Source organism: Arvicanthis niloticus, chromosome 2, assembly GCF_011762505.2.
Source record: "Arvicanthis niloticus isolate mArvNil1 chromosome 2, mArvNil1.pat.X, whole genome shotgun sequence".
NCBI classification, from domain to species: Eukaryota; Metazoa; Chordata; class Mammalia; order Rodentia; family Muridae; genus Arvicanthis; species Arvicanthis niloticus.
The window spans coordinates 35089124-35104514 of record NC_047659.1 but is presented as its reverse complement, the minus strand read 5'-3'; the positions used below and the strand labels follow the sequence as shown (position 1 = coordinate 35104514).

Below are 15391 nucleotides of genomic sequence, written 5' to 3'. Positions count from 1 at the left end.
AAATACTATTAGGCTTTTTTCTCCTTAAAAACATTATAAGTAACAGGTTCTTAATTAGTTGGTGAGTCATACTGCACTTGAAGGAAAGAAAGAAAGAAAGAAAGAAAGAAAGAAAGAAAGAAAGAAAGAAAGAAGGGAGGGAGGGAGGAAGGGAGGGAGGGACAGTTCTCCATGATGTTGCTGTACTGTCAGTACTTCAGAAGAAGCCCCTGAATCCTAAAGCAGAACAGACATCAGATACCTCCTTGCTATGGCTGGGAAGAGTGAGTCAGCATTTCCCCACAGCCCTTATGCAGAGTGCTGAGTGAAGCATCTGGGCCTCAGAGCCCAGCTCAGGAAGCTGGTTAGAAAGGCAAACCACGTTTCCACCCTAGAACCATTGAATCAGAACCTGCATTTTAATAAACCCTAGTGATTCACATGCACATTAAAGTTCTGGAAACACTGCCACTCACTTCCTCCTCCAAATTCAATTCAACTTTTGATTTCATTCTGCCAAAGCTGCTTTCATGATCTGGAGATTTTCCGAATCTACAAATTGTACCACTAAGAAACATACTCACCCATCTCCAACAATTCTGTAATTGCTGGGGCAACTTGAAAGCTACAATCTGATGTTGACAGAGAGTCTTGTCCCACTGATCTATGAAAAAGCACTGCTAAGGTGATTATTCTGTCAGTGACCAGAGAAGGTGCTTTGGCCATTTGAAATCTTTTCTGATTCCACACAGATTTTAGGGTTGTTCTATTTCTGTGAAGACAGGCATTAGACTCTTAATTGGAATTGTGTTGAGTCTGCAGGCCATGTTGGGTGGTATGGACATTTCACTAGTCTCTCTGACAACAAAGGTAACTTATCCTTTCACCTATTTATATCTTCATGATGTCTCAAAGCTCTTTCACTAGTATTCTATGGTTTTCAGGATACCGTATTATTCTGTTTAATTGGGATTGTTTGATTAAGTTTATTTTCAGGTAGATTTCTTGTTAGTATATAAAAAATATTCATCTTTGTTAGCTGAGTTTATAACTTACGACTTCACTTAATTTGTCAGCTCTATTGAGGTTTGGTTATGTGTGTATGCACATGTGTATGTGTGTATGCGTATGTGCATGTGTATGTTTAACTAAATGTCTTTAAAATAACAAAGGTAGAGACATCACAGACCTTGAGTGGAAATACAAAACTATTGTAGGGAAAGAAAATATAAAATTTGTGCCACTCTGCACCTATAAGATAGAACTAAACTCTAGCCACACAGTGAAATCACTAGATGGACTTTAATTGCATCTCCGTCCCTTCTCTGGATTTCTGATTCAATTGGACAAGGATACCTATGCCTTCAAGTGTCTAAAACTACTGACGTTCACCTTTTCTGTGATCAAGAAGAAAATCTCAAACCAACATAGTCATTAGTTACATTCTTCTGCATTGTATTTGTTATAGTAATCTCTTAACATGCTTTAGAGATATTCTTTAGATTTCCGTGATGTCTGATTGCCAATTGTTGATGCTGAGACAAAATAATCCCAAATTCAAGGCCAGTTTAGGCTATATAGGAGGTTTTAAGCCAGCCTGTGGCAAACAGTGGAATACTGTCTAAAAGCAAAGCAAGTAGGCAAGCAAGCAAACAAACAAAAACCCACACGTGATTGTAATCAAAACAGTGTGGCACTGAAACATCAACGAAAGAAATAAGATAGAAGATCCAGAAACAGACCCAGTTATCAATGGACAGCTGGCATTTGACAAAGCTGCCGAAAACACACAATGAAGAAAGAAAAAGCTTTCCAATAAATGGTGTCGAGAAAATTTGATCTCCACAGGCAGAAGAAAGAAATTGAACCTGGACTTGGACTACGTCCAAATCTCAACTCAGAATAGACAGCAGCTGCACGTGTAAACCCTGAAGCTCTGTCACAGGAGAACACAGGGGAAAATTCTACCATATTTGTTTGGAAAGTGGTCATTCAGGTCTGCCTCCACAAGAAAAGACAAACAAATAAACAAATGGAATTGTATCAAACTAAACCCATAGGATGAAGAGACAATCCATGAACTGGAAGAAAGTATTTGCAAATTATACATCCGACAGGAGTTTATTATCCAAGTTAAATAACTTAATAAGAAGAAAGTAGAATATGGTTGAGTACAGCCTAAAGATTAGGAAAGATGTTCTCAAAGATTCAAACATCCCACAAGTATATTTTAAATTGTTCAATATCACTAATCATTAGGGAAATGAAAATTAAAAACACAATGAGATATCTCTTCACACATGTTAGAATTAGTATTTCCAAAGGCCAGTGACAACAGATATTGATGAGGGTTAGAAACAAGAGAAACCTTGTATACTACTGGTGGAAGTGTAAATTAACATAACTAGTCTGAGAAAATATTGGGGAGGGGACTAAAATAGAACTATCATATGGTTCAGAAATTTCACTTTTAGTTATGTATTCAAAATAATTGAGATGGAGGGGTGGTTGGATAGATGGTTCAGTGGTTAAGGGCATTGGCGGCTCTTCTAAAGGTTCTGAGTTCAATTCCCAGCAACCACATGGTAGTTCACAACCATCTGTAATGTGGTCTGATGCCCTCCTCTGGCATGCAGGTGTACATTCAGAGAGAGAGAGAGAGAGAGCACTTATAGGCACAAAAATAAATCTTTTTAAAAAATTGAAATTGCTGTGTCAGTGTGATATCTTCACTGCCGTGTTGATTACAGCACTATATATAATAGTGATATATAGCTACTTGCATTTTGTATACATTATAAACTATGTTTATTAATATATATTCAAAATGGAATACTTTTTAGACTTTATTACAGTTAGGTATTTGTGGGTGTGGGTGGAAATGTGTATGCATGACAACACATATGTAGAAGACAAAGGACAGCTTGTGGGAGTCGTTTCACCCTTTCAACGATGTGGCTCCTAGGGACCCAGTTCAGGTCACCTGGCTTAGTGGCAAGTGTTTACCCACTGAGCCATCTCACTAGCCTCTCAGCTTTTATAATGAAGACTGTTCTGTCATTTGTGACGTGGAAAGAACTCAAAGTATGCTAACGATAACAGCATCCCAGAAAGACAAATGCTGTGCCACCTCTCCTTTCTGTGAACTCTAAAAGCTGTTGCTCTGACTGAAACAGAGAGAAGAATGGTAGATATCAAAGGCTGGGGACCAGGAAGGTGTGGGAAAGACATGGTCAAAGGGAGCAGTTCCACTGAAGTATCTTTACCTTCAGTGAATGATCTAGGCCGCCTTGTCTGGTGACCACAGGTAATACACATATACCTCCAACTTGCTTTAAAATAGATTTTGAACATTTTTACCACTAAACAATGAGATATTGTTGAGGTGATGGGATACACTAGCTTGATCAATATGGGCTGAGGATATAGATCAGTGATAGATCTAGCATGCATGAACTCTTGGGTTCAGTCCCAAACACTATAAACCTACCGACTAACCAAGCAAACACACAAACAAAATCCTACCAACACATTGTGTCTCATAAATACAGGGTCAATTTTCACTTTCAACTAACAACAAATAAATTAATATTTTAAAAGTCTTTGAGGAAAGGCTTGCCTGAGACTTCATGTCAAATTCAAACCAGTGTGAACCTGGCTATTCCAACACCTTTCTCCTTCTAAAAATTTCCATCTACCACTAAATAGACTCACACATTCTGTTTCCTCCACAATTTTTTTTTAAGAATTATTTATTTGTTGTATTATATGAGTGCACTGTAGCTCTCTTCAGATGCACTAGAAGAGGGCATTGGATCCCATTACAGATGGTTGTGAGCCACCATGTGGTTGCTGGGAATTGAACCCAGGACCTCTGGAACGCAGTCAGTCCTTTTAACTGCTGAGCCATCTTTCCATGCCTCTTTTAAGCCATTTTTATTCTTTTTTCCTAACCCATGCTCTAAATATTTATCACCAAAGAAAGTGCTAGCTGGGAGGTTTTCCATTTCCCTTTGCCTCCACATGCATATATCTCCATCTCTCCTTGGCTTCCCTGAAGGAAAGAAGGTGGCTGGAGGGGTCTGTTTGAACCTGGGAGTGGAGCACCGACAGTACACTGACGTCATGGCAAGACATTTCCCACAATTCTCAGCGAATCAGAGGGAATTTATAAAAATTCCTTAAGCCTCATGAAGACTAATGCTCTATTATGTTCTGTTAACCGGAGGCAGAAATTAGAGTTTAATTTGCAGGGAGCATGGGCAGATTTATGCCTACCTTTGAGATGAATAATATCCATGCTATTTCAGAAGTCAATTCTATGTCAAGTCCGTCTATCACAAAGCATATGAAATTACCCCATGACACGCTCAACACAGTTAAAGTGCCGTGGGCACCACGGGGCCCTTTCATTATTTCTCAGGTGCAACCCATGGTCTTGAAATTAAGCACTGAACTCCACAGTGAATTCCAGGCTGTACTTTGAATTTGTCTGCTCCTGTGACTTGGTTAAAATTCTCATGGTTTTTGTAAGTTCTTTTGACCTACTTTCTTTGTCTTCCCCCTTTTTCCTTTATTATTACTGTGTATTTTATCATGTTCTCTTATAAAATTGTGCGGATGTGAACATGCCAGGATGAACATGTGGAGGTCAGAGGACAATTTTGTGAAGTCTGTTCCCTCCTACCATCTTTCTCTGGGTTCTGGCGAGTGAACTCAGGCAGTCAGGTTTGCTCAGGAAGCACTGTTGTCTACCTGCCTCTGCTTTGTGTTTTTACATGAACCAACTTGCCAACTCCACAAGAACCAAAGAATGACATTTTTTCAGTGCTCTTTTTTCTGTGGATTTGTATTATGAACAGTATTGGAATACATAAATCCAATTATTTAATGTCCAATATTAAAATATGTGTAACACTCTGTAGGGGTTACATCCTCTGAGCATTTAAAATAAAATCCAAAGGACACTCATCTGATTGAAGCAATAAAGATTAAAATTACTCACCTCTCATATGTATTCTTGTTAGGTCTCATGGATCTATTAGAAGCAGGCAGAATGGAAGCCATACTCTGCAGTGGGCAGATAGCAGGAAAAGGCAATATTAGGGCCTGCTGTTAAATGACAGAGCCTATCACAGTGATGCAGCTTCAAGTCAGAATACCATCTTCCCTTCTAACTTAGGTTTCCTTCTGAAATTTTCTCTAAAATTTTCCCTGAGTATTTTGAACTCCCCTGACAATGTCAAAACCTGATCTCTGGATGGCCTTTTGTACTCAGCTCAGCTTTCAGAGAATCATTCCCCAAGAAGATAGGCTCCCTTGGAAGGTGTGGCATCCTTTCTCTCTGACCAGGTTGGTTAGCTTGTTAACTTTGATCCTAGCATCTGTCCATGTCATGTGACCTTGGTCCCAATGCAGGGCAGGTGTGACACCCAGCCTTATTTGCTTTGAGACAACTGTACGCGAATGCAAGCTTGCTTTCAGCTTCTATGCTAACCTCATCAAAAATGTGCCCAGTACTCGTGAGAACTTTCAGTTCTCAAATGTTTCGTTTTCCCATTCTGCCTCACTACTTGCCAATTTTTTGTTGTTGTTGTTGTTCTTTGTGATTACTAGTTAGGAGAATTTCCAATGTCAGGACCTTAGAAATGTTCCTTTATCTGAACTTTGCTCATCTGAGCTCATACAGAAGGTCTGATTAAACAAAGCTGGTTTCCTGAGGCCTCTTCATTTAACTAAATACTAAGTTGACTCTATCATCCACTAAGCCATGTCTTTGGGTATCAATGCAGATGGAATAGAGTTATAGCTTAATATTTTCAGAAAATATGGTGTTTTTTTTTTTAAAGAAACTTATTAATTAGTACCCTGTTGTGGTTGTGCAGGGGTGCTATTCTAGCACTTAGGAGTCAGGACAGGAGAGTTGCTGGAAGTTTGAGGGCACCTGGTTTACAGAGTTCCACAACACATATGGGAGTAAAACAATCTCTCCCCCAGAAATAAAGAAGGAACGAAAGAAGGTAGGAGAAAAGGAAGGGAGGGATGGAAAGAGGAAGGGAAGAAATAGGGGAGAAAAATATGGATTTTATTTTGGAGTGAGGAAATCTACTTCATCATGATCCTCTCTCTCTCCTGCTTCCTTTTGGCATCTTCTGACATTCCATGTGAAGCAGAGCTTTGAGAACATTGGTATCATGGATTTTAAGCGACTCTGAAGTTAAAATATTAGCATATGCCAGATAGAAGCGAGTGTATGGTGGCACTTCCTGGCTGTGTGGATTTCTATTTAAGAAGGTGCATTACAGTCAAGGAACAAATACCCTGGATCTTAAAAGGTAGGTCACCCTATTTTCTGCTGAAAACCATGTTTTTGGCTTCGTTTCGTTCATCCTAGTCAGCTGGCAAAGTTTTCAGAATGGAAAGGCAAATGCATGTTGGGGAATAAGCAAGGTAGCCTAAACCATGACACTAGTCACCGGACATTTATAATTTTACCCAAATTATCCAAGAACCATTATGAAAGTTATCTTAGAAAAGGTAATGATAGGTGCAAGACAAACTAACCCTGGACATGAGAGTTGTCTTCAAACTTGAGACCTTGGCTCCTGCCTGTAGCTTATATGTGACCCTCAAGGCTCTTGACACTGCAAGCTGGTCTACCCAATGTTCTTTCCCAACAGTCACTGACAATATTGACCCTGTTACCAGCCCTTCAGTTGGTTGTATATATGCCATATCTCTCCGTTTATCTTTCGAAGATAAAGAGGAAGACCACCAAGTTGCATCTGGCATTTACCGATGCTCCTGACAGGTTGAAAGTGTTAGCTAATTGGTTATTATGTAATTAATTATCTTGATGAGCAAATTAGGGTAATTGACATGTCTGTTTCCAGTGCAGATTCTGTAAACCAATGATCCTGGTCACTGATAATGTTAGATAGAACAAGCTAAAGTGTATGTACTCTATATAACAACTTTTCCCTGCCCTGGGCATTGAGATCAGTAGTTGTTACGTAAGGGAAGTTTAGAATAGACTTAGGCGGTCTATGAAAGATCAGTAGCAGGTGATACCTTGTGAGGAATCTGAACTCATTCTCTCCTGATTTCAGTCTTCTATTCATACTCTTTCCGTGAGTGAGCTTTTACCTGAAGGCCTAACGGGAATGAGGGAAAGGTTTGTTTTGGGAGAGAACGCAAAAAAGGTCAACTCAGGACCAGCACCTGGGTGTTTGCAAACATGGGCTATGTTCCAGCAGAGCCTTGTGACTCTACAGCATGGATTAGGAAGGCCCTGCCTTAGCTCCAACAGAGTCCTGCTCTGTGGTGTCCTTAGCTACAGTGAAGTGAGTCTTCCAGCCTTCCTTCACAGTGCCAGGCCCTGAGAATCCTCCACCCTAGAGCATTTTCTCCCTGACTTAGTTCTGCCTCCAAGCCCCTGATGTTCAGCTTGATAACTTTAGGTCTCTCCTCTGTGGCTGCAGTTTCTACTGAGTCCAGGAGACTTAGACATGTGGAGTTAAAATCCTGCCTTCCCACCTCCTACAGCAGTGTTTTGTTGCTCTGAAAAGGGGTTTGCCTCTCAAACTTAATGTTAGTTTAATGTTAGTGGTAAATGGTTTTTATTTCTAAGTATTTGCAATAAAGCAACTCTAGTGGACTTTATTTTTTCTTTCAGCGTGCTGGTATTTTAAAAATCAAATGTCAAATCACTTTCAATATTCACACCTGATAATGTCCACCTTAACTCTTTTAGTAATATATTTTATCTGTGCTGAGACACAATCCTCATGATGCTTCTCTTTAAGGTGCCCTGCCTGGTTATGCAGGAAGATGGCAGCCTTCAGCAAGTTATCTCTGATCTAGGAATAGCATCCTTGATAGGCAAGCATGAGCTAGTTCACATGCCCCTCATAATAGTGAAGTACCACACCCCAGTCCTGTTTTTCTTCTTCAGGATGAATGGTTAAGGGCAGGCATGGGGCAACAATGGGAACCTCACCTTTCAAACCAGATTTCCCTACTGGCCTGTGACTAGCTTACAAGAGCTCTAAAAACTTCTTAGTTTATCTACTCTGGTGCTGCACAGTTTATTTATAGCTTTGCCTTCATTCAGTAATATTAACTGAGCATATACTGTGCCCAAGAAGTTTAGGAAGTACTGCAGATAAAGACACGAGTACGATAGTTCTTGCTTCTCTTATTTCTTTGAGAAAAAAAAAATGTTATCTACGGACAGAGAAGACCCAAGTTTCCACCTTTCTCAAGCTTGTCTTGCTATGTCAAAGCCCATGTGGTGACTGTATCGACAGCAGCTCTTGGGTCAAGCAGTCAGCTTTCTTGATCATTTGGTCTTCCTTTTCTAATTTATCCCCAGTTCTCTCCTTTTTATTGTAGTGCATGGCAGTGAAATGTTAGACATTATTTTTCTTTAGAAACTCCAGAAGCCCTATTAGCAGTGCTACATGGTTTCCGTGGCCAAATACTTGCAATGGAACGACACTGGTGGTCTTTTTTGAAAATCAAATTTCGAAAATTGAATGCCCAAACAAGGTTTCACTAACTGTAATGCACTTGCAATAATGAATAGGCACCTAACTCCTTTAATAATGCATTTTACCGGTGCTATGTGCAAAGCCTCCCAAAGATACCTTATTTTCTATTACCCATCTAAGCTTTCTCACTATTCCCCACCCTCCTGGGACTCAGAGCAGGGAGCAGTGGCTATAAACTTCCTGCTCACTTTCTTTAAGAGAAATCCTCAGTACATCTGGCTTCCCTCTGTCCACAACTCCTCTTCAAGGTAACCCAATGGAGTGGTGTGGGTATGAAGAAATTTCTTTGACTTTTTGACAATAAGAAAAAAAGGCTCTTTTACAATTCTTTGGTTCTCTTGTCAGGTGGCAAGGCAAACATTGTCTGTGTTTTTTGTGAGGATTCTGGGACTCCTTGGATGTAGTTTATGGGTTCTGAGAGAGAGTTAGGCTGGCTAGCCTTGATGCAGTGGTTCTCAACCTTCCTAATGCTACAGCCTTTGATACAGTTCCTCATGTTGTGGTGACTCCCAACTAAAAAATATTTTCTTTGCTACTTCATAACTGTAATTTTGTTACAGTTATGAATCATAATGCAAATATCTGATATGGAAGATATCTGATATTTGACCCCTGTGAATGGGTCATATAGGCTTACCTTTTTTTTTAAATCTACTTTTAATAAGGGTTCTCAAACACTTTGTCCTGACTTCTAGCCCAAAGATAGAGGAGAAAAGATGGTACTTTCTCGTAAATAGGACAAGGGGATATGGATCTGTTTGGAAGTAGTTATTTGAGGCAATTCCAATCTCCATTTCTCAGGATACCAGCAGTCCAGTTCAGTAGTGTCAGATACCAAACAGACATCAGCAGCAGTGGCACAATTCAGCAGAAACCACCAGGCCTCTGCCGAGTCAGCAGCAATGACCAGGACCAGGATGCCAGGAGTTTCCTGCCATGCCTCTCTCAAGACCGACAAAGTGTTGCAAGTGCTCTGTCACAGTCTGTTGAGTCCTATTTATAATATCTCTAAACATCACGTGACTCCCCCAAGGGTCTTGCCTTGGCAAAACACCACATGAGTCTGCATCACAACCAGAAACTTTCACTTTTGGGTCATTCAACCTCTGAAGGGGTCACAACCCAGGGGTTGCAAATCACTGCCTTAGTGGACAGTGGTGTGTTTCTTCAATGTGGTAAACATGGCTGAGCTCAGTAGAGAGCTTCTCCCTGCATTGAAGTCCCTTCAGAGCTAGGTGGAAGGAGCCCACCAATGATTCTTTTCCAATATGACACAGAAACTCTGAAACCATGAGCCCATACAAATTTTTGTCCCATTTTTGGTCAGGCGTTGGGATCACTGTGATACAGAAGAAACAAATAGAGAAATTTGGGGCTGTCAGTGTAGTTGCATTGTGAATAATTCTGTGCAATTCTTAGACTTTTAGAACTTAGGCTTCCAGGCTCAGTTATGCTTGTTTGGACGTGTGCTGCTCCCTCTCCCTGGAAGTTCATCCCTTGGAGTGAAACAGGAAGTCCTGTGCTTCTACTGTTGGCTCTTTCTCAATCTAGAAGGTTAGGTCCTGTTGCAGTAAATATCCAACCCAAATAGGACCTGTCAAAGAAAACACAACTCAATAATTATGAATATAAACTGCATGCCTGGATTGGGCAGATTCACCACTACACTACTCTATTCCCCAGCTATAAGACCCTTATAACTTGTGGGTTTTCCAAGTCACAGAATTGTCCTTTCACCTCCTGCTCCTCCGTCATCTTCTTCCTCCTCCATTGTCTTCCTCCTCTGTCCTCTCTCTCTCTCTCTCTCTCTCTCTCTCTCTCTCTCTCTCTCTCTCACTCTCACTCTCCCTCTCTCTCTCTCTTCCCACCAACCTTTATTTCTCCACCTCCCCTTCTCCGCCCAATCACTGGCTCTAGCCTTTATTTTACAAATTAAGGTGGGCAGAAGGTTCAATAGAAGTCACCTGTGTACTGATTCACTCCTCCTTTGCAGCCCCTCCCAGGAAAGTGGAATTAGCATCAAAATACAAGGCCGAGGCTATCCACAACTTTTGACTCTACAGCCCCCTCCCCCCACCCCCACACACACATAGGTGAATTTCCTCTATCATTCTGAGTTCTTTCTAGTTTCTAGTTAGCAATCTCCACGAACTGAGTGGAGACAGGCCATGCAGACTGCAAGCAGCAAGGCTATAGGGACATTCAAGCCTATTGGAGCTCACACACAACATCATCATCACATTCCCAGGATGGCAGACAGGGAAGCTATAGGATTTAATGATTTCCTTTTTAGGTCTTGGTCTTACGTCGGTCCCACCTTTCCTTACTGTTCTCCTGTTCCTTCATTTTAGAGTAGGAATGTTTACTCAGTGGCATTGGAAAAACAGACCTTCTCTTCTTCTACTTTACACAGCTCATAGACCTAGAATTGGCCTTGAGCCTCAGAAGAAAAATTGAACTTTGACATTTAAGCAGCCTTGAAACTGCTAAATTTCAGGCAGGGCTCCTAAAGCTGTGTTTAAGTGCTTTTTGTATTATGGGATGACCATGAGCCTGTGAAGATGAGGGAAGGGATATTCTGTCTTGAATCTAAAATATGCCTTTCAGGCTCATGTTTCAAATGGTCAGACTCCAACTGGGCACTGCTTTCTGTAGGAAGTGCTGAGATGAAATGTTCAGTAGGAGAGGCCTAGCTGGGAAAAGCAGATCAAGATGGACCTTTGCAGGTTATATAGTCGTATAGCCTGCCCACCCCACCCCCTTTCTACATCTGCTTTGTGCTTCCTGGACCATTCTGAGCCCCCTCTGCAACATGCTCTCACCCTCACGAATGGAGCTGGTGTCTTTGCTTTTCCTACCATGATTCATGGAAACTGAGCAGAATAAATACTTCCTTTCTTGAGTTGTTTATATCAGATATTGTGGTCGGAGTGATGAAAAACACAGTCTATTATGCTTGGAGCTGAGACGTGAGAGGAAAGGCTTGTTCTTCCAGCAGCAACCAAATGAAAATAGTGTTACTTACACCTTGGCTTTTCTTTTTTTTTTTTTTTCTGGGAAGATGTATATAGAGTGTGGCCAAACGTGAAATATCTGGTGCTCAGGGCTGGAGAGATGGCTCCGCAGTTAAGAATACTTGTTGCTTTTGAAGAACACCCAGATTCAGTACCCAGTCTCCACATGGTAACTTACAACCTGTAATTTCAGGTCCAGGGGATCTGGTACTCTCGGGTGGCCTCTGTGGACACAACTCCACACATATTCAGGCAAACATTTATATGTAGAATATAACAATAAATATACATATATTTTAAATTCCTATGCTCTGACATGGTCAACAGAGTTACTTAACACTAGAAATGCTGGGCTTCCGAATATGCTAGGCTTTCATTTTTAGAATTTCTCTGTTCTCACTTTCTGAGAAAGGAAGTATAAGGCACAGGATATCAGACAAGATTAAAAAAAAAAAAAAGAAAGAAAGAAAAGAAAAAAGAAAGAAAAGAAAGGAAAAGAAAAGAAAAATGAAAAAGTTAACCTTCCCGAAACAAGCATGGTATTTTAAATCAATAGCAGTAGGGAATCAAATTTTGAAGCTTTTCACTAAGCTCAAAATAACCACTTTCAAAAATAATAACCACATTCAATCTATAATGGAAATCTGAAGGACGAGGGAGAGAAGATGAAACAGTAAGAAGAATGTGTAACATCGGTGCCTGCATCAGATCCCCCTGGGCTGAACCTGGGCTAGGCAGTTTCTGAGCCACACCACTTTTATGCCTTGTAACAACCCCGCGAAATGACTGTTATTACTTCCCCAGCTTTCAGTTAGGATGGTAAAGCTCTAAAGTGCCTAACGAGGTGATGGAGACGATGCAAATTCACAGAAGCTCCACCCACTTAACCAGTAACACCAGTACAACCCTTCAAGGGAGACCAAGGACACTGCAAAAGACAGGAATTTGCTCGGGGTCTTCAAGGTAATGTAGGATCTGAATTTCGAGTTAATCTCTGCAACCTTTTACCCTGGGAGTCACAAGTATTTATCCCACTCATTTACTGAAAAATAACCCATGGCTGGACTACGGTGGATGTGTGTTCTATAGGCTCCAAGGAGCATATAGTCCCACTAAAAGGAAGGCCTATTTGGAAAGCTGATTTCAAAATCAGCGTATTGCCAGATTTTAACTTGACCTCCAATTTAAAATTTAAGCACCTGATCTTTAGGTCATGTCAGAAGCACAACTTCTCTAAGATTTTATGTCAGAAGTCAAGCCTGGTTCAACATAACACCTGCGGCTTGTTCTGTCCTCTTTGGCAGGACACAGAAAGGTGAATTAGAGACACACAACTGGAGGTTGTTTCTGTGACCTCCTCACCGGCTTGCTGGCTGTCCTCACCTTTGCAGTGACCTGAGCCCGTGTTTGTTTTCTCAGTGATGCATACAGGAGCAGTCAGTGTGCTGGGCAGTCACCTTGGGCTGGGAAGGAACCCGTGTGTTTGTAAGCCAGTTAGCCACACTCCTCAAGGAGAGGGAGCCAATTTTCTTAGGACCCAAGGCTGTAGTAACCTCAAACATACAATTTAGATTTGTGTTGCTACTGCCCAGTGCAGCTAACACAGCGGGGTTTTGACATTCCAAAGCCAATTGATTCTAATTTGGGTATGAGGATAGCAGATTTTATGGTGTTCCCTCACCACTAGTGACTGCAATGTGTTGGCTAACCATTAATTCTTTGCTAAGGAGGTAGAACCCTTTGTTACACAACCATGGCTGGGCTTCTGTTTCTGTCAGTGGTTTGTCTAGTTATATCCTGATTTCCACTGCTGACTTTTTAGCACTCTGCCTTGGTTCGAGTTTTATTTTCTGTCCCTTCAGTAATTACTGGTGCTTCTGTGTATGCACTCCACACTGAAAATGTCCAGCTACAAAATATTTAAAACAAAAGGAAATAGATACTTAATAGGTATCTATTGAAAAAAGGAATTTTGTTGGAAACCATATGAGAGAAGATTGAAAATTACTTATTAGTATTTACTTATAATTTCACAAGGAGGTTTAAGATATCTGTTGATACATATTATATATTAACTGCAACATCTCATACAGGTGGTCCTATATACTATATACATTTATATCATGCTACACATTGAGGACCTTTTATCTCAAAGTCTAGGTAGGAGAAATGTTTCAGAATTTGAATTTCTTTCAGATTTTAAAGTCTCTATGTTTGAATAATGAGATATCTTGTGTATAGGATCCAAGCACAAACACAAAGTTGATTGCTGTTTCATATCCACCTAGCCTGAAAGTACCTTTATTCAACATTTTAAGTAATTTACAGATGAGCCAAAACATGTATACACTGACCCATCAGAAGTCAGATATACAATGTATCATCTGTGGAGGGACATGTCAATGGTCAAAAAGTTACAGACATTGGAGCACCTCAGACTTCACATTTTTGAGCTACAGGTACTCTCTCTCTCTCTCTCTCTCTCTGTGTGTGTGTGTGTGTGTGTGTGTGTGTGTGTGTGTGTGTGTGTGAATGCATATGCATGTACCTATGCAAGTGTGTATAGATGTGGATGTGTGTGTATATATATATGTATATTATATATATATGTTCTACAATTTGCTCTTTTGTGTTGCATTGAGGTTTTCCTGTAAACATGCATATTTACATATAAATCTCACTAGTACATATGATGATAAGTTGACATGTAATCATAAAATCGCTTTGAATTAGGTATTATGACACTACCTTATACAATGATTTACCAAGTTGCATTTCTGCCAAACATGCATGATTTTCTCTTCTCCCATATTCTTGCCACTAAATCTGGTATTATAAGCCACATATTTGTCTTGCCGATGTGGGCTATCGTATAGGGTATATTTTATATTTCCTTAACTATTACTAAAGTTAATTTTTAAAAGATTTATTTACTTATTTTATGTGCGTATACTGTCTCTCTCTTCAGACAAACCAGAAGAGGTCATCGGATCCCATTACAGATGGATGTGAGCCACCACATGGTTGCTGGGAATTGAACTCAGAACCTCTGGAAGAGCAGCCAGTGCTTTTAACTGCTGAGCCATCCCTCCAGCCCTGGGTTAAATATTTTTTGTAAATGTCTGGTATGCAGTTGAGTTCCTTCTCCTGTGATTTACCCACTCATGATCTGTTTGTCTTTTGACATCATCTTTGTCCTACTCATTCGTAATTCTTGGTACATGTTGGGCATTGATCTTTTGTTGGGTATGTATTTTGTTCTGTCCTTTCAAGAATTTTCTGTCAGTGTGTTTTAGAAATTTATCCAATGAACAGTATACAGGCTGGTTTTTAAATACTACCTTTGGGCTGACTGTAGTGGCACACACATTTAGTCCTAGTACTCAGGAGGCAGAGGCAAGTGAATCTGAGTTTGAGGCCACCCTAATCTCAGTGAATTCCAGGATGGCAAACACTAGACTACAGAGTAAGACCCTGTGACATAATAACAAAAAGTCCATCTTTCATCTGCATGTGATACATTAAAAAATAGTGTGATGCTAGTTAAAACGGAACAGGCTTTAATCGCAACACTTGAGAAACAGAAGCATAAAAGTTACAGGTTCAAGGCCAGCTTTGGCTATGGCTATCTATCTATCTATCTATCTATCTATCTATCTATCTATCATCTATCTATCTATCATCTATCTATCTATCATCTATCTATCTATCATCTATCTATCTATCTATCTATCTATCATCTATCTATCTATCTATCTATCTATCTATCTATCTACTTACCTACCTACCTATCTACCTACCTACCTACCTACCTACCTACCTATCTACACAGAGAGGTTTATTTAG

General features: G+C 40.3%; 1 protein-coding gene and 1 long non-coding RNA gene across 5 annotated transcripts in view; one reads left to right on the top strand and one right to left on the bottom strand.

The window, feature by feature from the left end:
- Positions 1–5276, bottom strand: part of Upp2 (uridine phosphorylase 2) — a 36948-nt gene extending 31672 nt beyond the window's left edge. The window contains exon 1 of one of the 3 annotated variants that reach the window (XM_076928761.1): positions 4985–5276. In XM_076928761.1, coding sequence (XP_076784876.1) covers positions 4985–5046 — 62 coding nt within the window. In that variant the 5' untranslated portion in view covers positions 5047–5276. The remainder of the gene's footprint in view (positions 1–4984) is intronic. The other 2 variants (XM_076928762.1, XM_034496533.2) reach the window with 2 other exon arrangements.
- Positions 5277–5727: 451 nt separating this feature from the next.
- On the top strand, positions 5728–15191 carry LOC143441140 (uncharacterized). Of its 2 annotated transcripts, XR_013108363.1 has the most exons (5): positions 5728–5999; positions 6153–6314; positions 12350–12508; positions 13864–14004; positions 14514–15191. It is a non-coding gene; the product is annotated as an uncharacterized LOC143441140 (long non-coding RNA). The 2 variants fall into 2 exon arrangements; XR_013108362.1 differs by lacking the exon at positions 13864–14004.
- The last annotated feature ends 200 nt before the right edge of the window (positions 15192–15391 follow it).